Source organism: Lepisma saccharinum, chromosome 1 (genome assembly GCF_977018435.1).
Source record: "Lepisma saccharinum chromosome 1, izLepSacc3.1, whole genome shotgun sequence".
Classification (NCBI taxonomy): domain Eukaryota; kingdom Metazoa; phylum Arthropoda; class Insecta; order Zygentoma; family Lepismatidae; genus Lepisma; species Lepisma saccharinum.
The window spans coordinates 139,352,351-139,377,618 of NC_139229.1; the positions used below are offsets into that span (position 1 = coordinate 139,352,351).

Genomic DNA, 25,268 nt, shown 5'->3' on the forward strand with positions numbered 1-25,268 from the left:
CCTGTAAAATTTTTATATGGCACGTTTTGGACTAATCCTCATCTAGATGTTTTATACTCCATGGTTCTTAATTTATCTACATGAAGTGTAGCAGTATGTATAATTTTCAATTCAATAATTTGTCAGATAAGGGATTTAAAATTTCATACTTCAAGATACATTAAGTTGATGAAAATATGACTGTAAGTCTTGGCATTTACCTGGATTTGTAGTTCATATTGAGTTTGGTCTTTCATGAGGAAAAGAAAATAAATACGACGACTTAGCTGTTTTTAACCAGTATAATTTTCCATGTAGGTTACCTCGAGACTTTTGTAGTCATATTTTCATCTTTCATCGTCATCAGTAAGTCAGAAATGACATTTATAACTACACACCATGCTTCTTTCAATTCACTTTAATGCCAAAATACAAGGCAAATTATGTACAAATTATAAGTACATTTAGCAACAATTGTTAAACTTCATATATAGAATCATTGGCACTGGTGGTTTCATCTTTGTACTTGCAATATTTGCCACACATACTTTAATATAAATTGAAGATGTGCAAATTAAACTGAAAGAAAGGACTAGCAAAATGCCATTAAGAATACTGAAAAAACCCTCCCTTTAGAGATAAAAATGTATGCTTTTCTCACACAAGTAGCACACAGCAAAAAAAATAAAAAAATAAATAAGAGCTTAAAATATAAATACAGAAGCAAAAGATAATTAAAAGGAATATGTATCACGCAAGAACAAAAAAGTAACTCTAAAAATATTTAGGACCAGAAAACATTTGATTGCCATCGTAACACAACAAAACTGGCTACCTGCATTTTTAAAATATTAACAGAGACCAAATCCAATACCTTCTTTCAACAAACGTATGGAACACTTCAAATAAATCCATAAAGAGTCTGAAATTGGATTCTAAGATCATGCCACTTAGTTAATGACACTTTCAATACATAGTTCTCTTGTCTAAAAAAGCATTGGGTTGCATACAGTGATTAATGCGTTCATGTATCATTTGGGTTCTGTATAATGTTTGCCATTTTATATTAGTTCATATTATCATACAAAGTGTAAAATTGAGGTAATAGAGCATGATATAAAATACTGAACAATGAAAACCAGGCATTTGTGATGCTGCATCCTTAGAATAATGTTTTGAAATGAATGTTATGTTTCTTCATGACATTACTGGAAGACATGGAAAAGCCTGTCTTGATAACTAGGGATGAAAATTTTGAATCTGGTCTAGAAAGTCTGGGAGAAGTACTTACCTATTACCTACTAAAGCTTCAACCTTGTGTCACTGAAGCCAGTATTTTAATCAATGCACAGGGTACTGAATAAAGTAAGAACACATACATTCATCAAAATACGAATGTCACTTAGAGAATACACTCATATCATGTACAATAATTGACACTTTCTGTACAATGCTGTGGCTATCATATATTCTTTGTGCAACTGAAGATGCAGTCTTGACACTGTTGTGTTAGAATTCAGGAAAACACACACGCACATATAAATAATGACATTAATAGTAATATGTTGTTTTTGGTCCTTTACCATAGTGGCACAGTAAGGCACATTTTGCAGCAATATTTCACAAACACTACAATATAATTTCATTTTTGAAACTTCTTGATAGTTCTTTGTATGGGAGAACTATAGAATTTAACAGGATCACTTCCGCTGGAACCATTACACTGCAGCCTGCAATAATAATAATAATAATAGTTTATTATTTTTATTTATAGTCTTGCAGCCACAGCCCGCCCTCCTTACATCTAAAGTCTGACGCACATAAGTGGCTTTTAATACAATAAATCTGCAAGGCACCTTGTTTCATACAGTTTCTGATGGAGTAATTCTACAGTCATATGTATCTGTCTAAAGATATAGGCTTGGCAGATTCACTGAGAATTCATTACATACAAAAGTCAGTCACAGGACTCTTAGAACAGAAATGTTAGATAATTACACTAAATTGCCTTGGGATGCTAGATCTGCTGTGAACATTGTGCAAAGTGAAATGAATATTGCAAATTACTGTCCATCACTTTCACATTTAGTAACTCATCAGGACTGTAGATATTCTAACTTTCAATGGAATTAAATGTATATAGATAGATATAATAAAAAGTGTATATCTGTAGGATTTCCCAAAACAATGCGACCTCAAAAAATATCAAATCTTGTTTCGTAAAATTTGTCGGTCAACATCTGCTCTCCCCTCGCATTTGAACCAAGACGACCAGAGGCATTCCAAAAATTTGCCCACCCACAATTGCAAAGTCATTTACACTGTTAAATCTGACAATGATGTACAAAACAACAATAAAATCATATCCATGGTAATGCATCTTCCTTGATTGGTTCAAGGGTCAACATACCCTCATTCTATTCACCCCAAAAGTGACGGATCAAAATTCTTGTCACACAGAGAATAGTCTTACTTGTAATTATATCATGCTTTTATAGTAATTAATTCAATGTATTGTCATCAATTGAAATCAAAACTCAGGTATAAAATATGTAAGTTTCACCTGACATTCACACTCAATTTTTCCCTCTCCTGCTCCTCATTCCAGATGCCCTTTACTGGAGCTGGAATCTTCGTGTGAACCAAATGCACTTACTTCTTCAGAATCACTCATCATTACAAGTAGCATTGAAATTAGTGAACTAATTCTAAGTTGCTTCATCACTGATGGATAGTATTTCTTTTAATTTACATCACATTTCTGCCTCATTAAGCTAATCATGACAATGATGAACGATAAAATGAAACTGATGACAGCGGATGATCACTAGATAAGCTCGGACACTGACTGAAAGTATTACTGACAGCTTTTTTAGACCATGTTACAGAACACAACTGAATGCAAGGAAGAGAGCAATAATAATATTATGTATCAAGAATTTATTGTGTGTAAAGTATACAATGAAAAATACATTTTCTTGAACATTTAGATTTCAAATTTTACACTCAAATTTATATAATTTCATTAATTTCCCTTCATTTCTAAAGACTTCCAGCTTGAGAAGTCATAAGGAATGTTAATAAATTTCAAAATGTTTGTCTGTTGAACACTTACCAAGAATGGTAATGGATGGATTTAATTTTCCTTCAGCATTGAAGAGTGGGACGTTTTCCATTTTTGCAAATGGCTTGTTAGGGTTAGGATCGCATGGGGTGCCTTCTACTCGAGTCCATGCTCCTATGACACTATTGCAGCCTACAATGCTGTACAATATGATGCTATGGTCCTGAATGTGTGCACCTGCAAGGATGATAGATTCTCTTATCCTCACGCCAGGCCCAACCACTGCATTGTGTCCAATACTAACGTTAGGACCCAACTGAAAAGAAACACAGTCGGTTAAAGAAAGAAATTCACTGCCAAGTTCTAAGGTCCTTCTTGATAAGAATTGGAATGCACATTGGTTCACATTGGATCAAAATATGGTAGATCTTAATCAATTATAATTTTTTCTATAATTTTATTGTAGAGGACAGATATTGTCTTGTGACAAATTTTACAGTATATTGTATTGACAGAATTACGAAAACTTATGAGAAACAAACCTGTCATAAAAAAATACCATAGTCACAAAACGCTGTTGATCTAATAATATATGAAACATTGCTGGTTTGAGTATTTCATGACGACATATCACGTCAGTTTTCCAATACTGTTGGTCCTGTGATTTCAAACTTAGGGCCTTCCTGATGGCATAGTGGTAACAACATACCTTGTAATCAAGAGGCCCCAAGTTCAATACCTGGTGAAGGTACCTAGTGGTTTGGAATCCACTTTACACTGTAGGTCGAGTCCCGATTAGCCTATCTGTGCATAAGGTGGACTTAAAACAAAATGTCAAACAAAACTCAAACTTAGATGACTACTACTGATAATGATAAACTATTAAACAAAAATTTATAACTTTTGGTATATCTATGCAATAGACATTGGCAAACATTTAGTTCATACAAAAATATTATTTTCATTGATGCAACACACTAGCACCTAAAACCCTTAACCATAGTCATAAAACCAAGACAATACAGAAGATAAAACCTCCAATGTTTCATCAGCCACCAGCAGTCAACTTCATCATCAGCAGGGCTGCCGTTAGGGAACGCGAGGCCCTGTGCGAACTATATCCATGAGGGCTTTGTGTTATGTAATGTTAAAATATCGATAACATCCGTTTCTCATATAATTCTTCTCTAGCGCCAACCTGGTTATTACAATAGTGTAATTATTACTTATTTTTAAGCATGAGCGTGCATTTACAGTATCGTGGTTTAGCACTAATAAAAATTAAAATTTGGCAACTAGCTTTTCTTAATGACTGCTGATTGATTGATTGATTTATTTGGTGTTTTAAGTCCACTTTATGCACAGTAAGGCTAATCGAGACTGGGCCTACAGTTTAAAGTGGGATCCGAACCACTATGTGCCTCCACCTTGTTTTAGGGATACAAGCCCTAGAAAAAAAAAGTTTTCCTGTGTGTTCGCAGCCATGTATTGTAAATTTACCATTGTTGTTATGTATTTTTTCTGCCAAAAAACACACTAAATATGGAAAAGGGATCATGATTCATGACATCAAGATCCAGCCCCAGGGGGTGGCAACTTGGGTGCTCACCCAGGGGACACTGCGCTAGATAAAAATAATAGTTTGTGTGAGTTTTTTTTTACGAGTTTATAGGATGCTGGTGCTTCCAATTAAGTAACTAATCTGACATACCCTGCATTCGTATCTTATTTTGACATACTTAAACATATCCAAAATTACTGAAATCATAAACAAAGTAGCTACTATATAAAGATAGTGTTCCAAATATTTGTATCAAAAATACTTAACATATATTGTTTGTTTACTTATACAATGAAATATGAGAAATATGATATGAAACTATTATTTTATGGAAACAATGCAAATTCACTACAGTGTCAAAATTCAATGAATAGCAAAGAAAACAATTATATTATTGGATATGATTAAATATTTCCACTTTTTTAGTTAAAGTAACAATATGATATTGAACATTCCCGTTTTTGCAATTAAATATGTACTAGGGGTACATGGGATTGATTGAGTAGTGGATTTGTTGTTTTAAGTTCACTTTATGCCCAGATAGGCTTACCGGGACTGGACCTACAGTTTAAAGTGGGATCCGAACTGTGCCATTTGCCTCCACCTGCTATCAAACCCATCCCGGGTTGATTATAAGGCAACGACGTACATCAGAATGAAAACGAAATGAACATGTAATAGTGTTTACATTATGATTTTGTAGGACACCTGGCTTCAGACTAAGGAACAAAAATTGAAAATAAATATATAATACTTCACGCAAATATTTTATGCCCCAGGCCCCGTAATGCAAGATTATGCTCTGCCAAATACTTAAGGACATACAGTACTCGTTTGAAGACGTCACGCTAGTGCTGATTTTCCTGTGAAATCAAGTCCCTGTTGCTCATCAATATAGTTATGTTTTTCTGCAGTCTAAATTCACATTCAGTCCATTTTTTAAGGAATTGAATTTGACTTTCTGATATTTCATGATTTTGTAGTAGATAGCTTAAATGCCTTCAATCATCGCAGCCTTCATTTGCCAGCATGCCCCCACCCTTCTTCGCAAACAGCCTACAACAAAAACAGAAAATCTTATATTTCCTCTTCAAGTACACCAACCACCTTCTGTCGACCGTTCCCCATTTTGCATAACATGCTTGTAATGTCCAGGTGAAAAATGTCTATTATCACCATTTATTGGGTAATCATAATTTGATGTGAATAGGGTTCTTTTGAATGATTGAATCAAATTCGGAACTGTTTAAAACTGGCATCCACTCACCTGGATCTAAAAGCAGAGGCGATCTGTCACCAGACTCAGAAGATGAACATGAAACGTACTCCTCCTCGCAATTAGTTCCCACATTTGGCACCTGGTTCACAGACGAACTACATTTAAGGTCACCGCCGCCACTGGTACACACAACTTGGACTACATCGCGAACACACTCCGTAACACCACCATCATCACTAACACTAAAATACTTGATGTCAAGTGCATCTACATTATTTTCGTCTATCGCGGTGAAATTTACATCTACCTGAATAAGTTGGTTGATTTGTTGTTTTAAGTCCACTTTATGCACAGTAAGGCTAATCGGGACTGGACCTACAGTTTAAAGTGGGATCCGAACCACTTGTGCCTCCACCGGATATCGAACCCGGGACCCCTTGATTACAAGGCGAAGATGCTACCACTGCGCCATCGGGGAGGCCCTCTACCTGAATAAGGTATTCCATAGTATACATAACAAATCATCTCCATTGCATCATAGGATTAAGCTCCGCTCCGAGTTCAGTACCCGAAACACCAGATCATCCTTACATAGAGACCTAGTAATCCCCAAACCTATACCTGCCGCAAAATTAGTTTGGTATTGACGCTTGTGAAGCACATGAAGAAAGCGGGTCTACGTCACTGCGGGAGGGTGGGTTGCTGGCATGCGAGCCAATCAAAATCTTCCCAGTGCTTCACCCAAGCCCTGGTTACCTAGCAACAGAAAACATTTATCTCGGGGTTGCCGCTTATCGGGTGATTCTTCCTGCGATCAGTTTTCATGTTGTTGGGAGAGGACGTCTTTGTTAGTTGTGTTGCGTTGCTGTGATATTTTAACCGGTCCGTTTGTTTAGTGTTTACTGAATTTAGAGTATTCTTTGTTGTATATAGCATGTTGTTTTAGTGTGTTATTTTTTTTGTACATAATTGTCTGTGTTCTGCTTGAGCGTATCGTGTGCTTGTGTGAAGAATGTCAAGCACAGGAGACAATACTCGAGATGACAATGTACCAAAGAGGCCATGCACTAAAAGAAAAAGGAATTCCTCTCAAAGGCCAAACGCGGGAGATGGTTCGTTCTGAGCACAAATAATTTGAGCAAGAGAAAACAATGGGAGTCCAATCATTTCTGTAAATAACGTCCTGGACAGGACTGCTGCTGCTGTCGGCATGTAAAATATAATGTGGTAGAAATAAATAAATGCGAGGCTTCAAAACTGGAAACCCCAGGAAAGAAGAAGAATATCAGCAAACGTGTGTCAAATTTAGATACCTTTCAGCAAGATGCTATTTGTTGCCATATTTACTCTTATTAGAAGGAAAGATCATCCACTGTTGGGAAACTGCACGTTTCGTTGAAAGATTCGGGACTTTTTCAAGGTGGGGAAACATCTTTAAGGACAGTCATAAAATCTATAGGATTCTCATACAAAAAACTTAATGGACGCAAAATAAAGTAAGGTGTGGAGGCATATGGGGATGTGGAGATAGGGCTCCACACATTCTCGACGTCAACCTAGGCCATATGGAGGTGATGTGGTTCACCAACTGCCTTTACCCCAGGTACTCACTTGGGCTGAGTCGACCCTGGAGCTGTTTGGGATATTTGAAAAAGTTCCACAAACCACTGCGGGTCTCCCGTGTGAAAGTCAGACGCCCCACCAACTGGACTTCCTGCAATTCAGTTGCGATCTAATTGAAAGATGGGCAGACTTTAACGGCGACTTCGGAACGAAATGGTTATTGCAAGTGTATATATTCAGTATTTTCAGAATGGATTGAAAAGGTAACCTGTAAACAATGCTCGTTTCGTTAATTCATTCATGTTGTAAGGGTAATGGAAATGAAGAGAGAAAACAATAACGCATTCATCATTGTTGTTCCTTTTCATAACACGTTTTCTGCGACACAACGTCAGATGGCTGCACTGCGTACCGTACCGCATGATATGGCAACACCGTGACGCGTGTTCCTTCAGCTCTCAATACAAAACTAATTTTGCGGCAGGTATAACAAAACCAGATTTGGCCAGAAGTCCTTCTCGTACCTAGCAGCGGTAACCTGGAATTCACTCCCGACGAAGTTCAAACTAAGTACCAGCAAAGCGCAGTTCTGTCATCTTCTATGTTCCCATGCATATAAATTCTAACTCCAGTAACATTATTTTCAGTGCTTCACCCCCCCCCCCCTTACTGCCACCACCATTCCCGCCAAACACATGTTTTAAAATTTTCATCCATGTGCTTCGAACATTAATTTTACATACACTCATACCCAAACCCACACACCCTTACATTTTCCTTTCTTCTAAATGTGTATAACTCTCAAACTTTCTTTATTTCATTGCTACTATAGAACACTTTATACTGTATACTCATGTAAATTCATCTAATTTTCCATAGATGTAGCTTTTGTATATTTTTTACCGCATAGGGCATCAAGTCATTATTTGTAATTAATATTGTTCTAAATGAAATGTTGCATGACTTAATTGTAACCCTATTGAGATAATAAATAAATAAATAAACTGTATTCACAGACAGCAAGATTTTCTCGAAGGCACCTTCTGACTTTTTAAAAATGCATCCTTTTTTCCTTTTTTAATTTTTTTAGCCTTTTGGAATCCAGATTCAAATTTACAAAACTTGTCTCATTCCCTAGACATTCTTATAATCGCAATTCTACACACCCGCATGCAGTACTGTGTCAAACAAGAATGACTTGAAATTTGTTGATACTTCGGCATGGTTGTAATATCTGGCAAAATCTGGAAAGCTCCCTTTCCTGGGAGGGTTTGAGAGGCAATAAGAATAAAGTACTCATATCTCCAGATCTTTACTTTCATTTCAACTGTGGGGGCAATATGCTGACCTGAGGTCCTTTGACCTGCACACCTCTTGCCTTGAGAGGCCTGTTTCTGAAGCCCCTTTTTGAAAATGGATGAAGTTGTAAAGTTTGACGTCAGAGGGAAGGAAGTCCATGGAAGAGAACACAGTACACCCCTGATTGAAAAGTGAAATAACCTTGTGTAATTTTTGTTGTTGTATTCGTGTGTTCCTTATGATTTATTTTTGTAGGATTCTCATTTCATATCTATGTTTGAGACATAAATACTGTCATCAAGAACAGTAAAATGCAATATTAAAAAACTGATATTGTTTTCGATGTTTCCTTCCGACAAGGAGTTTCAAAAAATTATGAGAAGACAAATTTGGCGTGGCAAATTCTAAATTTGCCATTCATTTTTTTACAAGCACTATTTACAATCTGAAGTGCTTGGAATATCTCCAAATAAGTGACAAAAGATTGACGCCAATCCTGTGTGGCAAATTACTTGCCTAAAAAATTGGGAAATTATTATACATGCAGAAAAGCTAAAATGAAAACACAATGAAAATGAATTCTTTTAAACTGAGGTTTGCTTAAATACTGTCACATTTCAGTGCATAAAAGTTACAGAGTCATTCCATGCGAAATCAACACAGCCTTTGACCTGAGCATCTCCGATTTTCATGAAATTTGGGGAATTGAAACTATGCATGGAACTTAGTAACTATGGAAATTTTTAGTTACGTGGGCCTTGTAATTGTTAAATTATTCAAGGTCAAAGTTAGCATAAATTGCCTTTTTTGAGCCCGCTTAGCAATACTAAATCTGCTGTAACTCCGCCCCTATTTTGCCTAGGAAGCTTAAATAAAGCTTATTGTACAGGGAATTGAACAAGCTTTCCAGTGATATATAACAAGCCTACCTTTGGATAAAAATATAATTTTGTCACATGACCTTGACTTTTGACCTTGATTATCTCAAAACATGTCATCACCAAAAATCGTGAAAAAAATATATTTGGTCCCTCATTCCATACTCTAAAACATATCAAACAATCATTCTGGGACTGCAATGGGATCAGAAGATACAAAATAATATGTGTAACTATGTGACTGATAAAAGCCAGATTACATGAACTATGAAGAGTCAAATGTCCCTTAACACCCCCTACAAAATGTGAAGGAGTTATCCTGGGTATAATTGGTCATGAAAGAAATAGGTTAGGCACAGGGAGATCCCTAGCCGTGTGTGTCAAACGCAGATCCGGCATATTGTTGACCGCCATATTGAATTCAACGCAAAAATTTCAAAGGAAAGGGGGTGATGTGATATATCAAATGAGGCTAGAATTTCACGAGAAATGAAGTGACGAAGGATTTTCCAACGTATCTTACGCCAGGAAAAAGTTATACACATAGCTTTCACGTACGATATATGCACATTATAATGTTGTCAATGTTCCTGTGAGCACACTCGTTGACGTCTCTCACTCTCGCATAGAACATTTGGTAATGTAGCATGTGCAACATCGCAAGCAGCAACTATGCCTTGTCTCAGATGGTCAATATCAGGGACTTTTAGTGCATGCACCATTCTCTTCAAATGTTTCTGAAGGTAAAAACTCCTCCTAAGATGTTAGATCTGGGGAATGTGCAGGCCTTTTAATAGATCCCCGTGTGCCCATCAATCTACTTAGAAAATTACCATGAAAAAATTGCGAAAATGTCTACATAGTGTGGTCACACTCTGTCCTGTTTCAAAACTCTCGAAAAGTGCCATATCCCGTAAGCAAGGGTGAAAAAACCTGTTCACTTAACAAATCCAAGAAGCCCTCACCATTTAAGGTTCCGTTGTTGAATATGGACCAACCATTTCCGTTCGCCATACATTATACCACATAATTAGCTTACCGGCAACAACTATTCGACTGAGCAAATCACAGGTATTGCATATTATTTTTATTAATTTAACGTGAACATAAAAATTTGCCTCGTCACTGAAGAATTTTTCATTCCAAAGGAAGTGTCACGTAATTGTTGGAGATATTTTTCCCAATATTATTCACTATTCAACTATTTGGTGAATGTAGCTGATTAAAATCATATGCAGTGGTGCGTATACTTATTTCTCTCCCAAGATGTCAGCGGGATCTCGATGAGTACCTAACACGTTAGGAGCATTCCAATGCTTTGTTTTTAACACCTCGAAAAGGAGAAAATGGTTACAAGCATGCAGTAATAAATTTTTGCTGGTTAAATGTATGTTGAATAAACCTTCGTCACTTCATTTCTCGTGAAATTCTAGCCTCATTTGATATATCACATCACCCCCTTTCCTTTGAAATTTTTGCGTTGAATTCAATATAGCGGTCAACAATATGCCGGATCTGCGTTTGACACATACGGCTAGGGATCTCCCTGTGCCTAACCTATTTCTTTCATGACCAATTATACCCAGGATAACTCCTTCACATTTTGTAGGGGGTGTTAAGGGACATTTGACTCTTCATAGTTCATGTAATCTGGCTTTTATCAGTCACATAGTTACACATATTATTTTGTATCTTCTGATCCCATTGCAGTCCCAGAATGATTTTTTGATATGTTTTAGAGTATGGAATGAGGGACCAAATATATTTTTTTCACAATTTTTGGTGATGACATGTTTTGAGATATTCAAGGTCAAAAGTCAAGGTCACGTGACAAAATTATATTTTTATCGAAAGGTAGGCTTGTTATATATCACTGGAAAGCTTGTTCAATTCCCTGTACAATAAGCTTTATTTGAGCTTCCTAGGCAAAATAGGAGCGGAGTTACAGCACATTTAGTATAGCTAAGCAGGCTCAAAAAAGGCAATTTCTGCAAACTTTGACCTTGAATAATTTAACAATTACAAGATGCACGAGACTAAAAATTTTCATAGTTACTAAGTTCTATGCATAGTTTCAACTCCCCAAATTTCATGAAAATCGGAGATGGTCAGGTTAAAAATTGCACATATCTGTGTTGATTTGGCATGGAATGACTCTACAGGTAAATTATTGATTGTGCCAGCAATGGGACTGTTCTCAATCTATATTAATGCCTACTTTTCTTATTTTAGGTAACTTTTCTGCCTCTTTAGTTAAAGCGTAACAGTGAGCATGAATGCCGCTCACATAGAATTGAAGAAGGGACACTCACAAAGGAGCATCCAAGCCCACGTCAGGATTCGAGGGAGTGCACTTTTTGAGAATTAGATATTTGAATAGTAGGAATCAAAAAATGGGATGATATGAGTGAAGCAAAAAACTGAACTTATCTTTAATCTCGAAATTTTTCACAGTAATGCTGCTACAAAATACTCCATGGCGCAAGAGCCATCTTAGGGGCCCAGCCTGCCAGTCAGCTTTTCTTTGGGTGACCCATGGTGAGCGCATCGAATCCCATCGCTGCTATTTTCTGGCTTTCGAGAGTGGAGCCCGCTACTGCTTCTTTTCAAGTAGCTCTTTAATTGTTCTCACGATGCTGGGTTAACACCGAAATTTTGAGAGCTCATACTGGGAATCGAACCCAGGAACACTTACACCAAAATCTAGACTGCTAACCAGTAGACTTCGCGGGAGCCCTCTTCAAATAGGTACGCTTAAATTTATTTCTTTAATATAACATATCATTCTCCTAACTTAATCTAATCACCATTCATCATCGTTGCCACGATGAGGCCATAATGTTGTTTTTTTTAATTTTTTTTTGCTGGAAAGAGGAAAACAGAGAAATGCATTTTTAATCGTTTGGGTGCCTATTTCAATCAGAGGTTTTTGCTGACTACAAATCCGCACCCCTACCCATTATTCTCGAAAACAAGAGCGTTACGTGCTTTGCACTAATGGAGTATTTATTAGACACTCGGTAGATGGTTTTATCTTGCCACTGCGGTTGTAAACACGAGAGGTTGTATTATATATATAGTAAAGAGCCCGGACCTTCAAGGCTTTGATGCAGTCTTTTCGCGAAGCGGCACACCCTCAAATTTGTTGAGCCTCAGTTTTCAGATGAATAACCATTTAATGATGCCTGTCCTCTATCGAACATTAGGCAGGAAATAAGGGAAAGTTGGAGTCACAAATGGGTCATTGATCCTTGTCGACGAATTTTCACTGGTGGCTTGACAAGAGGGGACATAGTTGTCCATTACCAGAAATACAACTTTGTTATGATGCAATTTTTCTTTTCACAACAATTATGTTTTTCTTCCTTCTATTCGAGTGCAATTGGATTTGCACAAAATATGAGCAAATAACAGATTTGGAAGCGTGAGGCCCCTCAAGCACACGTCGCACACCCCTAACGGCGGTCATGATCATCAGGGAAAGGAAGAAGTGCAAGGATGAAAAAGCACTGTTCAGCTGCACCAAGATTTAATTGGTACCAGCTTATTTAGGCATGTTTGTAGAATTGACAATAGTTTTAATTTAATATTTATATAAATATCCTGTTACAGAGTGTACAATTTTTAATCTTTAATAAATATTTTTACAACACTAAAGGTATAATTCCAACCCTAGTTTTGTCAGTAAATTTATGAATATACAGTTATTTCTTTCTAAGAAAAATGAAAGTTTAAATCTACTTTTACATGCATTTGTCATTCATATTCATTATTTATATTTTTTTCTTGAGTACAAATATTGTACTTGCACGTACATAGGCTGCTCATTTTGTATTTAATATAAAATTGGAGGGGGAAACATGGGTGCAGATTAGATTAGAAATACAGTGAAACCTCGATTTTATGTTTTTCAGGGGACCGATCAGAAAAACGTAAAATTCAGGAAAATTTTATAGCATTTTGCTCTACTAGGACCGTGAACAACATTGAATGTATATTGTAGGAAAATGTACAACAGGAGAATGAAAAATCAGGGTTCCACTGTATTTGGTTTGTATGAACACATTACAGTATATTACTTTCTACTGGATATTTCATCTTCTTACTGCAAAAAACCTGTTGATTTTGATATATATTTTAAAGTGGTCCTTCATGATAGCACCAAAGATGTATCAATTTAAAAAGTTCCTTTGAAACCAGAATGCTTTAATATCTTACCACGGCAGTTTCATGAACGCTGGCTGTAGGATGTATATACACATCTCCAATTATCTGATACTTCTGCTCTGAAGCCAATCTATCAGGCTGCTGTTGCCTGTATAGTTCCAAGTAGTGCCTGTTGGCATAGATAGCTGAGCCTGCTGTCTTCAGCTGTGACCACCATCTGGAGGTGGAGAAGGAAAACACCTGTTTTGTTCCTGCTAATGGCATCAGAATCTCTTGCTCTAACCTAATTGCTTCCTTGTCGTTGCTGAGGTCAAATCCTTCGCTGAAAAGGAAGGTACAAGTGAGTTTTATGAAATTTTCAATGAAGAAAAATAATGTATTTTGACATAAAGAGGTCAAATTATCATGATTAACTGCAGTCATACATATTGACAAATTGAGGCTACATTCATCACTAGAAACGGATGCATTAAATCTTCAGAAAACTAACCGACGGCACAGTGGTAATGCTGTCATCTTGTAATCAAGGGGACCCTGGGTCAATCTCCAGTGGATGCACATTACACAGTGGGTTCAGACTTCACTTTAAACCATAGGTCCACTTCCAATTAGCCTATCTGCACATAATGTAAAAACAACTTTTCATTTATCTTTTTAACCATTCTGACATGTTTTTGTTTAAGGGGTGCCCTTCACACGCCCGAGAGCTCAGTCATCATAATGTTATACTTGCAAGAGCCATGATATACCTGGTAAAGAATTGAATGTGGATCATTTAAAGAAATGCATTCGAGAATTATGTGCATATCTAATGCCAGATTCGTTAGCACTAGTTCAGAGGCCACGCATGTTGAATGCTGGACACATGATCTCATACACACATAACATTAGGGTGTGAATCCTGGCATTTTTTGAGTGTCTCTACATTAATTTAATCTTATCACCTTTCATCCTCATCATAAGCCAAAAGTGGCAGCAAGAGTGACTTACAAAAAGAACAAGCTAGTTTACCACAAGCATGAGAGATGTAACTGTATTATTAAGTGTACTGCATAAAGAGCATAGTTTGTAAACAAAATGACTGATTTGAAATTAGTTTATTTTTGTCCATGTATAAAAAGTTATGAATCCTTCTGTTACACTTCTACACTTCCCTAAGTGCAGCCAGGAATTTTCTAATGGGAGAAAGGAGAAAAGCATGGCGGACTACTGAAATATAATTTTGATTGCAATTAACCAACTCACTCTCTCGCCTTCTTAAACCCGACGGTTTATGGCTGCGGCAACACAAGCCTTCCACCTGTTCCTATCCTGGGTAAGATCAATCCAATCTTTTCCATCCTTACCGATTTCCTTTAGGTCCATCTCAACATTATTCCTCCATCTTCGTCTTGGCCAAATTACAAGAACAAATTAACTCAATTCTCCCATCTGCATCAAAAAAATAAAGCCCAAAAGGAGAGGTTCTTACCCCCATAACCTTTTCCTTCAGTGGACACAGTTCCTTCCTCTGGACACAGTTTCTTCTATAAGCAGGAGTCACTGTCCACATATTTTAACTAAAGATCAGAACTATCATGTTGCAAGATACTACTCTCGCACGAACTTAAAACATGAAACTTACCTGTAGAACTCTTCCTGCTTCTTATTAAACACAGCAGCAATTGTCTGGAATATATCAACAGAGAACAAGTATACTCCACAGTTTATCAGTGTTGAAACAAAAGTGGATGGTTTCTCCACATAATGTAAAACTTCAGATGTTTCTCTGTCTTCCACGATGCACCCATAGTTCATGGACTGCTGCCTTGTGGCTTCTGTAACCATGATTGTGATTAAGGAACCATGAGGCTTATTCTGGTGAAACTTGAGCATTTCCAGCAGTGGGAAATCGGCACACACGTCACCATTTAGAACAAAGAAGGCCTCAGGGTTTCCACTGCGAATTTGATCCCTGAAGTGGTAGATGCCCCCTGCAGTACCTAGTGGTGTGTATTCCTGTAAATACCTGCAAGGAAAAGAGAAAAAATCAGAACCTTAGGTGTCAGTAATCTGGAGATTTATTCTGTGTGAGGACAGAACCATGTGGTAAATTTGTTGCTAATCCTACACAGGAGTTTATAGATGAGCATTTGAATCTGAACTACCCAAATTTAAACCCAAACTCAAATCCTGCGTTTGATGTGCGTACGAATCTTGAATTCAATATCTAATTACCAAAATGCATATTTAAACTAGAAGAGCACTTATTTAACGAGGGTGTCTTTTTGCTGGGGAATGATACATATGGCCACATCTGCCTCCTCTGATGCCATCACTGGATCAAATATAAGAATTTGAATCTTCAAAAAGTTGGGCCTAAGCATTCTTACTTCTTAACACTTATGTATTTATTCCAATATTTCAGAGACTATATCTCTCTCCATTTTCAGAAGGTTGTTTATTGGTCAAAGGTGCCTGCAGAGGAAGGGGGAGGGGGGCATCGGGGCACTTGGCTCCTCCTGATATATCTGAAAAGACTTCATACAATTCAAATTTTGAAATTGTAGTGTGAAAACATTGATGGAGGGTGCTGTGAGAGACAGCAGATTAAATGCCTATGCAAATTATCCTAATTCTGGGGATGTTTTATGAGAATTCTCTTAACTAGGGGAAAGCATCATTCCAAGTTTCCCTCACTTTAAGCACCCAGTGGAGGCACATGACACAGTTTTTCGAATCCCACTTTAAACTGTACATGACTGTACTCACCCCGCTGAGAAAAAATCCTGTGGGCAGCCTTGTTATTGGTCAATATTGGGTATCACTGTGCAACACCAACCAACTTTAACAAAGTGTAGAAGACATCAAAATGAACAATATTTTGCTTATTGAGGCCTTGTTTTGTTTTGTTTGTTTGATTTGTTGTTTTATGTCCACTTTATGCACAGAAAGGGTAATCAGGACTGGACCTACAGTTTAAAGTGGGATTCGAAAAACTGTGTCATGTGCCTCCACTGGGTATTGAACCTGGGACCCCTTGATTACAGGACGACAATGTTAGCACTATGCCATCAGGGAGGCGATCCCTTGTTTTGATGCTATGTTTTGATGCTCAAAAGATGTTAATTTTTATCCTGTACACAGGGTGCTCAGAAATTCCCCTTACAAACCCCTAGGGCTAGTAGAGGGGACTGAGTAGACAATATTTGGAATAGGAACCCATATCCGGAAAGAGTAACAATGACAATGTGCCGGACGTGCCTGTGTTGGTATGCAACCAGGTAGGCAGTACATGACGTCAGAAGATCACCTGATGACCTAAAGTGTAATCATTTATTACAATCATGTCAAATGAGGTGTTACATAAGGTACAGAAGTGAATGACGTGTGACTCAGTCCATAATACAAACAAATTTACTTTATAACAATGCCAAGGGAACAAAAAAGAAACGTACTATTCATTGATCAACACCTGTGTCGACAGAGGAACGCAACAATTTGTTTCTGTCTTTTTTACTGGATGTGTCACATACGGCACTGCTCAACTACAACAGTGGCTCAATGTGACCATCACCAACGTCGTTGCACACATTGTATTGACGAATCATGTTCCGGTACACTCGCTGCATCACACATGGTGTCCCGTCAATCTCTTGTTTAGTGACCATAACTAGTGCCAGCAGTTCGTCCTCTGTCTCTACAGGAATCTCCTACACCATACTCTTCATACGACCTCACAAGAAATTGTCCAATGGCATTAAATCCGGCGATAGTGGGGGCCACGCAGTTGGACCACCTCGGCCTATCCATCTTTGCCCGAATCTTCAGTTAAGATGTCTCCGAACATCAGGTGTAAAGTGAGGTGGTGCGCCATCGTGCTGAAACCATAGTTCCTGATGGACGTTCAATGGCACAGCATACAAGAACAGGGCCAATACTTCCTGTAGGAAGATCAAGTACGTGGCACCTGTTAGCGTGGCTGGAAGAAGATACAGCCTGATCACATGACCATCCAGAATACCTGCCCACACATTGATAGCAAATCTGTGAATCTCCGGACATTCGTCGCATGAGGGTCTTCATCTGTCCAGATATGGCTATTTCAAGAATTGAGAACACACTCCCTAGTGAATTTACATTCATCTGTGAACAGAACTCAACGTGGAAACTGAGGCTCGTCGATGCAGCGGTGCAGAAACCACGTGCAGAAGTTAACTCGTGGTACAAAATTGGCTGGTCTTAAAGCCTTGGTGGTGGTAAGGATGTAGTTGTTGCTCATGCAGAACCTTCCACATGATGCTGCGAGAAACACCCATTTCACGCTCAATTGTTCGCGTACTTGTTGACGGGTCCTATTCAACGTGGTGCAGTACAGCCTCTTCCAATTCGGGCATGCGGTTTCTCTTTGGAGCACCACAGTCCTTCCTGTTGGCGTTGAAGGTACCTTGTTCTCAGAGCCATTGCGTAATGTTGGCAAAAGAATATGCAATGGAGTCGCACGTTGTGGATAACGCTCTTGATACAGCCGACGAGCTGCTTTTCCATTCCCTTCTGCTGCGCCATACACAAGGATCATGTCCGTGTATTCTGCAAATGTGTACTCAACCATGTTCATCGGAGACACACAGGCACGTGAATGGGGCTCCAGGCAGGATACCAAGGCAGGGTAGACGTCACGTGCCATCAGGTGATCTTCTGACGTTGTGTACTGACTACCCGGTTGCATACCAACATAGGCACATCCGACACATTGTCTTGGTTGTAGCACGGAAACGTAGTTTCCGGACATGGGTTCCTATTCCAAATATTGTCTACTCAGTCCCCTCTACTAGCCCTAGGAGCTTGTAACGGGAATTTCCGAGCACTCTGTATGTATGAAGGCATGCCGTACAGATGCATATTGAACATTCAATTTTCCTGTTCCACTATGTAAAATTGAGCTCTTAGATATGTTCTTTGGGCTGCATTACCTTACTTAATTTTTTACTCAAGCGTTCTGGCCTTCTGTATCCTTGTAGTGTTTATTTTCATATATTAAATTTACGAGAAGCATGTGTGATATAAAGTATAAGAAAATTTATAAAAAAATAATTGCTACAGTTACTAACCTGATATTAATTTTATAATCCTGCATCATATCTGACACAAACTGCGATAGTTCAGAGGCTGGGTAATAACCCACCAACAACACTTCCTTCAGTTCTGGAACCTTTGTACATGCCTCAATGTGATGTTGAATCATTGGTAATCCAGCCACTGGGAACAATGGTTTAGCAATATCCAATGAGAGGGGTCTGAATCTGGTCCCTAAAAAAAGAAACAAGAATTGTGAAAATATCAAAGTTTTGGTACCTTATCTACCATTATGACTCTTGATATAATTACAATTACAATAATTGTGTGGCAAATCTGGATGGAACAAAAGATACAAGTTCTTCTTTTTACTTGCAAAAATAAAAGTATGGCAAATTGACAAGGTCTTTTGTCATATTTTTTGGATAGTATTTAAAATGGATGACATTCAATTTGACATCAGTAGTACAGGTCATTATGGAAAATCTGGCTGAAACAACAGGTCAGGCAAGCGGCAGCAAGCATGTAGCAAAAGAAATGCTGCAAGCCTGAAAATATACCTGGTCTTTAACAAGTTTGGTGACCTTATTGAAGTGGGGATTTAAAAATGATGTTTCTTTTTGGTCAATTAATATGATGAATTTTATGCTACTCTTTACATCTTGATAATTTGTAATGTTAGTGGTTGCTGATAATCTCTAAGGATATTCACAAAAAGAAGTCAAATTTCATGTTTATCAATCAGCACAGTGGGCAACTGGGTTGCAAAATCGAGGGGAGGGGCAAGGTACCAAAACTGGTGGGGGCAAGGACAGTATATTTCCCTTTGTAGATAAGGTTTAGCATAGTGCGGGGACAAAAGCGGGGGCAACAGCTCCCCCCCTAATTACCTACACTGAATCATCACATACACCCACCGCAAAATGACTTCGGACCTCATAACAAAAGCAGAAAAAATTACATCTTTTTCACAGGCCGGAGGCTGTGATAAAGATGTGTTCATCTTTAGATGAACTGAACCCCTGTTTTTTCTAGATTTATAAATTTACCTTAAATAACATTTTAAGAGAAATACAATTTACAAACAAGTCAACATAATTTTTGAAAAAAGAATCATTGTTAAGCCTTTCAACTTGCAATTATTCTCATAAAATATTTTGTAGTTTTTCTGAAGCACTTCTATTTTTTATTTTTCAAAATTAGATTTATTGATTTATTATGAAAGTTTACACTATTTGGAACATTTCTGAGAAAACCAGACGTTGATAGGAGACACCTTTCCCGAGATATATCAAATCAAAAAATATCAAATATGGCGGATTATTTTCAAGATGGCGGCCATCGGAGTGCAGATATCGATTGGCTACTCGACTGAAAATATCTTTAATGATACAACAATTAATCCTACCAAGTCTCTTGCTTTTATCAACAAGTCAACAATCTGGGACTCAGCCTCCAGCTTGTAATAAAGATGTAATTTCTGTGCTTTTGTTATGAGGTCCGAAGTCATTTTGCGGCAAGTGTATGTTCACATTATGCACATATTCATAAACAGTTTTAAACATATCTTACATGCTTATCGCAATACATATACAAAAATTGACAATGATATGTTACTGCAATTTTAAAAAAGTACACAATTTTGCACTTCCAGAACATATCTCCAACTCTGATCATTTTCACAAGACAAAAGTTTGTTTTAAATTCACTTTATGCTTACATGAACTAATCAGTACTAGAACTACAGTTACAAATGTGCCTCCACCTTGCTGGAAACATGGCAGAGGGTGTGATTTCATGTAATGAATTATGGAAGGAGTTTATTCATCCTTATGTAGTCTCGATACATGGGTCTCAACAATTAATATAGTGAATCTCCTATGTTCAAAAGCAAACCATGTTCCCTGAATGAGGCTACAAAATCTACCTTGAAATTTATATATTTTAATGGCCAGTATCATGTAATACTACAAAAAAAAAGTGTTTTGAATAATATGTATTTTATTGGCTTTCATTATGTTTCATTTTATGTTATTTGATGATTTGACTCATGAAATACAAAGAACTATAACAAGTGCAAGTTTAACTATGCAGCATTACTTCATGTGAAGTAGAAAGACTGCCGACCTCCATGGTGGAGTGGTAGCACAGAATGCTACAATGCCAGTCAAGGTTCCTGGTTTTTGAATCCCAGCCAGGACAAGTTTCATATTTGAAAAGTTGAAAGACATTTGTTGATTGTTACTGTTACAATGATCATGTATTGGAAAAGCACCAGGAATATGTAAAATATTATGTTAAATAAATATTGTATTTCTGTTGGTTTGTCTGACTTGAGAAATTTATTTAAAAAAAAAAAAATTGGATGGAAATTTTGGTAATACAATGTTTCCGATGTTGCATATATCTTACTTTTTGAATGGTTTATGTCATATTTTTAGATTTGAATGATTCATTTGTATATTTAACTTCGCTTTTCTTCAACTTTTGGCTAATTGTAGAGATGTGGATGAGTGATCATATGATGAAGGCATGTTCACTCACAAAGAACATACATGCCCAGACATGTTTTTAGTGCATAATTATCCGGCTTAGTTATAAACTTAATATACAACAATGGTATTTTTCTGAATCACAACATGCAGAAAGTAAACTTATTTTTTAGCAGCTTTTTTTTCTCATAGCCTTTGCTTTAGTTTGTAAGAAATAGGTGTCCAATTTAGGAAGAATGTGCATTTTCGTCATAAGTAGAGACCGGATGTTAGGCAAAATGCCAATTCTTTCCTGTTAGAGGTATGATGAAAACGAATGTTGCGAAGGCCAGGGGGGAGAGGGATTAGCTTAATTTAAAGGCAATTTAATTTTGCCTATTTCATACGATATTGCCTATATTATTTCATAAATGCCAGATATTGCCTATTTTAGGCATTTTCTTTAAAATTGGGACATGACTGAACTCTGTGCATACAATTTCCTGTTCCCAGGAATAGTTTCCGATGCTTCCAAGAAATTTTAAAATAACAGTTAGCGAGTTATTGCAGCTAATAAGGACTTGGACAAATTAAGGGCAATTCAACAAGTTCCGAAAGGTGAAAATATACAAACTGAGTTAGATCCACATGTTCTCGCGTGCTTTAAGTATGCTCCGGTAACATCTGTGGAGGTTGAAAGATCTTTTTCAATTCTAAAAAATGTGTTGTCCGATTGCAGACATAACATGTCGGTTGATCACCTGAAGAAATACCTTATTGTGATGTGCAACCGCAATTAGTGCTTCTTATTCAGACTGCCAAACTGTACAGTACAAACTTGAAATGCATTTAAACAGAGTCTTAGTTCGAATTGCTGTGTGGAATATATAGTGTAAAGGAATATATATAGTGTAATTTTTTTAACTGAAATAACCCTGTGTGCAATGATAAAGTGTATATTTAAATAATTTGCATACTGGTTTGAAGTAGCCAACAATTTCTTTTGTCAGACTATTGTGTGTAGCCATTATACAGGCTACAATGCAAAATTTTGTGATGACTTGACTCCTGTTTGCAGTGAATTATTAAGTACAATATTGGACTGCTGTCTCTAATGATGAGCTCCTGGTTTATTTTAAGCAACTGTAAAGAATGTACAGGTATGTTTCTATATTATTTAAACACCTAATTCTTTTTGTATGTCTATCTTCATTATTTTGAGTTAAATTTCATTGCCTTTTTTTATTGCTTATTTGTATTTTAATGCCTATTTTGAAAATTATAAGTCCTTATTTGCCTGCCTATTTTATATGTTTTTAGTGCCTAAACATCCGGTCTCTAGTCATAAGTGTCGGTGTAAATTAGAAACAGTGATTTCAACATACCACAAGAAGAATGAAATTAATTTGTTTTCCCAACAGCATGGTTATGCTCAGGAAGGCTAGGGTGGAAACTGAATGAATGATTTATTTCACTTCGCGTTTCTGCCACTTTTGGCTAGTTCCAAAGATGAGGATGAATGGTGATAAAGTGAAATAAATGGACAATCAGAAACACATTTGGACAGCACACAATGTGGTCCCTAGCCATGTGTCTAGGCACCAGAGCCTCGATAGTCTGCAAAATGCCATCCTGGGTGTAATATGTGGAAGTGAGGCTGTCTTGACAAAGGGTCACTGCCAGGTTGGAAACATATGGGTACCCTTGACCCTCTGTACCCCCTGGAGAAAGTGATATATTATGCATGGTTCATGAAGATTTTGGTAACAGTTTTATATAGGCAAAACACATTTCTTCAATTTTTCAGGAGAAAGTACTTACAGAACTTAGTTTCTGTAGACTTTTGAAAGGTCGTGGAAGTGTTTTCTCCCTTCGTTATTTGGCCGGTAAAACATGTACTTATTCGACATTAATGTCTCTGCGATACACAAAAGCTCTTGCCTCTATTACCTTCGACTTCGTAAACCAAATGTTCTGTGCGTTCGATGACGTAACTATTTTAACTATATTTGCCTAACCTAACAGAACCTAACCTTGCTGTGAATGGTTCGTTGGGGTTATTTATGAATGGTTTGTGGGGCTATCCATGAATGGTGTTTGGGGCTATGCATGCATGGTTCGTGGGCTTTTGGAACCTGGAAAAAAATACAAAATCTGTAACACGAATGTAGGAATTTTTGGGTTAAGATGTTTTGAAACACTGCATACCCACAGATAATAGACAACGCTAGTCAAGATTTGCCCGCCATATTGCATGTAATGGAAGAGAAAAAGCAATGAACAATAAATACTCGTAATGTGAAATATTACAATTATTTTAGTGAACAAAATCCCACCTTAAATAATGTTTCGCAATGCATAATAGGTAAGTACGAATGTAAAAATGACGAAATGGACGAGTGAAATGTGTTTTGCCTATATGAAACTGGTACCATGGTAACAGTAGTATAAGCCGGAGACACATAAAGCTGTTGTTTTCAAATAAAAATCATTGCTACTTACCTCATATGCATAGCGGAAGATTTTTCAAGCTGGCCATAACTTTTTTTCCAAGAAAAACACGTTACTTTTAACATTATAATCATTTATTGGTCGTTGCTAATTCGGCGGGCAAATCTTGACTCACGTTGTCTATCGTCAGCTGATATGCAGTATCGTCAGCTGATGTGCAGTGTTTCCAAACTTATGAACCGATAAATGCCGCACAAACTATTCACAAAAGGTTTTTAAGCGAAAATTGAGGCTAGAGTCTACTTTACGTCTTTATCTGCATGGTGATTGCTTCTTTGCGTTCGCGGTGCGCGATCGTGGTGCGGCACCCGGCATGTCTTCGGGTAAGTACCTTTTTCTTTTTACACTTTCTGTTCACGATAGCCCCACTATCCATTCACGGGGTCGAGGTATGCCTACGAGGTTAGGTTAGGCCTGTTAGGTTAGGTTCCATTAGCACTCATTTCACCCCTAAATATGTGCTTCAGCATCTAAAAAATACCTCAGTACGTTCAATTGCGCATATCCGGACAACATCGGTTTTTCTCGATATGAAATTTTTGCTCGCTTTGGGATTTACGTTGTTGAATTCCTTATAAAATAAGCTTTCCAACGATATATGACATGTATTCCTTAGGAAAAGGACGTAAACTAGAGTCTTAACTTTTATTGGAAAAAAAAACCCGCTCACACATCATCTTGTCAAACTTCCGCGTGGTTGCTACACTGTGAGGGGGTTACATAACCAAACGCACGGAACATTTGATTCACGTAGTCGACGGTAATGGCGGCGCGAGCTATCGCACAACGGAGATGCATGATTGACGAAAAATACCTTATTTACAGGCAAAATACGTAGCACGATTATAAAAAAAATATCTCCGGCTTCAGAAAGTCCTCAAGAACACAATTCGGTAAGTACTTTCTCGTCTTTTCTCCTGTAAATTTTAAGAAATCCGTCTCCGACTTATACTACTGTTACCACAGTTTTTACTAACTAAAAGCTGCGAAAGTAGTCCGAAATTGAAGGTTTTAACTTACGTGGACCATACGTTAGGATCAAATATCTCCGTTATTTGTGCTTTCCTAACGCTGGAATCACTTTTATATTACGTAAAACATTGAAATCTGTCGATTAAAACAAAATCGACGTAATCCTCGAGGAGGTACAGTGGGTCAACGGCCCCTAGTCACCTACAATTTCAATACGTTCAGACTTTTTAATTATTTATTATATTTGGTACATAGTAGATAAATATAAACAGTTGGAAAAAAATATATTGGAATGCCAGTTGTTAAATATACCTTTCTGAGGGCCTCCAATTAATATAACAGCCTTTAACATTTTCACAGAAACCGGTATTTTACTTTGGTTTTAATTTTCTAACAAAACACGTCACCAATTTTCATGTATAACTAACGTAACTTGCTTTCTGCTACGCGTAATGTATTGTAAACAAAACCACATCAATTTTAATATGCTAACTTGATGCTATATTAGTACCCTATCCCACCTCCCTGC

The 25,268-nt window shown here is 37.3% G+C and overlaps 1 protein-coding gene across 1 annotated transcript; it reads right to left on the reverse strand.

Moving 5' to 3' along the window:
* Positions 1-389: 389 nt before the first annotated feature.
* On the reverse strand, positions 390-25,215 carry Gmppa (GDP-mannose pyrophosphorylase A). Its single transcript, XM_083139088.1, has 6 exons — positions 25,052-25,215; positions 18,821-19,019; positions 15,355-15,738; positions 13,782-14,052; positions 3,095-3,359; positions 390-1,709 (listed from the first exon to the last, which is right to left on the reverse strand). Exons 1-6 carry the CDS (start codon positions 25,089-25,091, stop codon positions 1,609-1,611), a joined length of 1,260 nt encoding a protein of 419 aa, XP_082995214.1. The 5' UTR covers positions 25,092-25,215; the 3' UTR covers positions 390-1,608.
* Between the last annotated feature and the right edge of the window lie 53 nt (positions 25,216-25,268).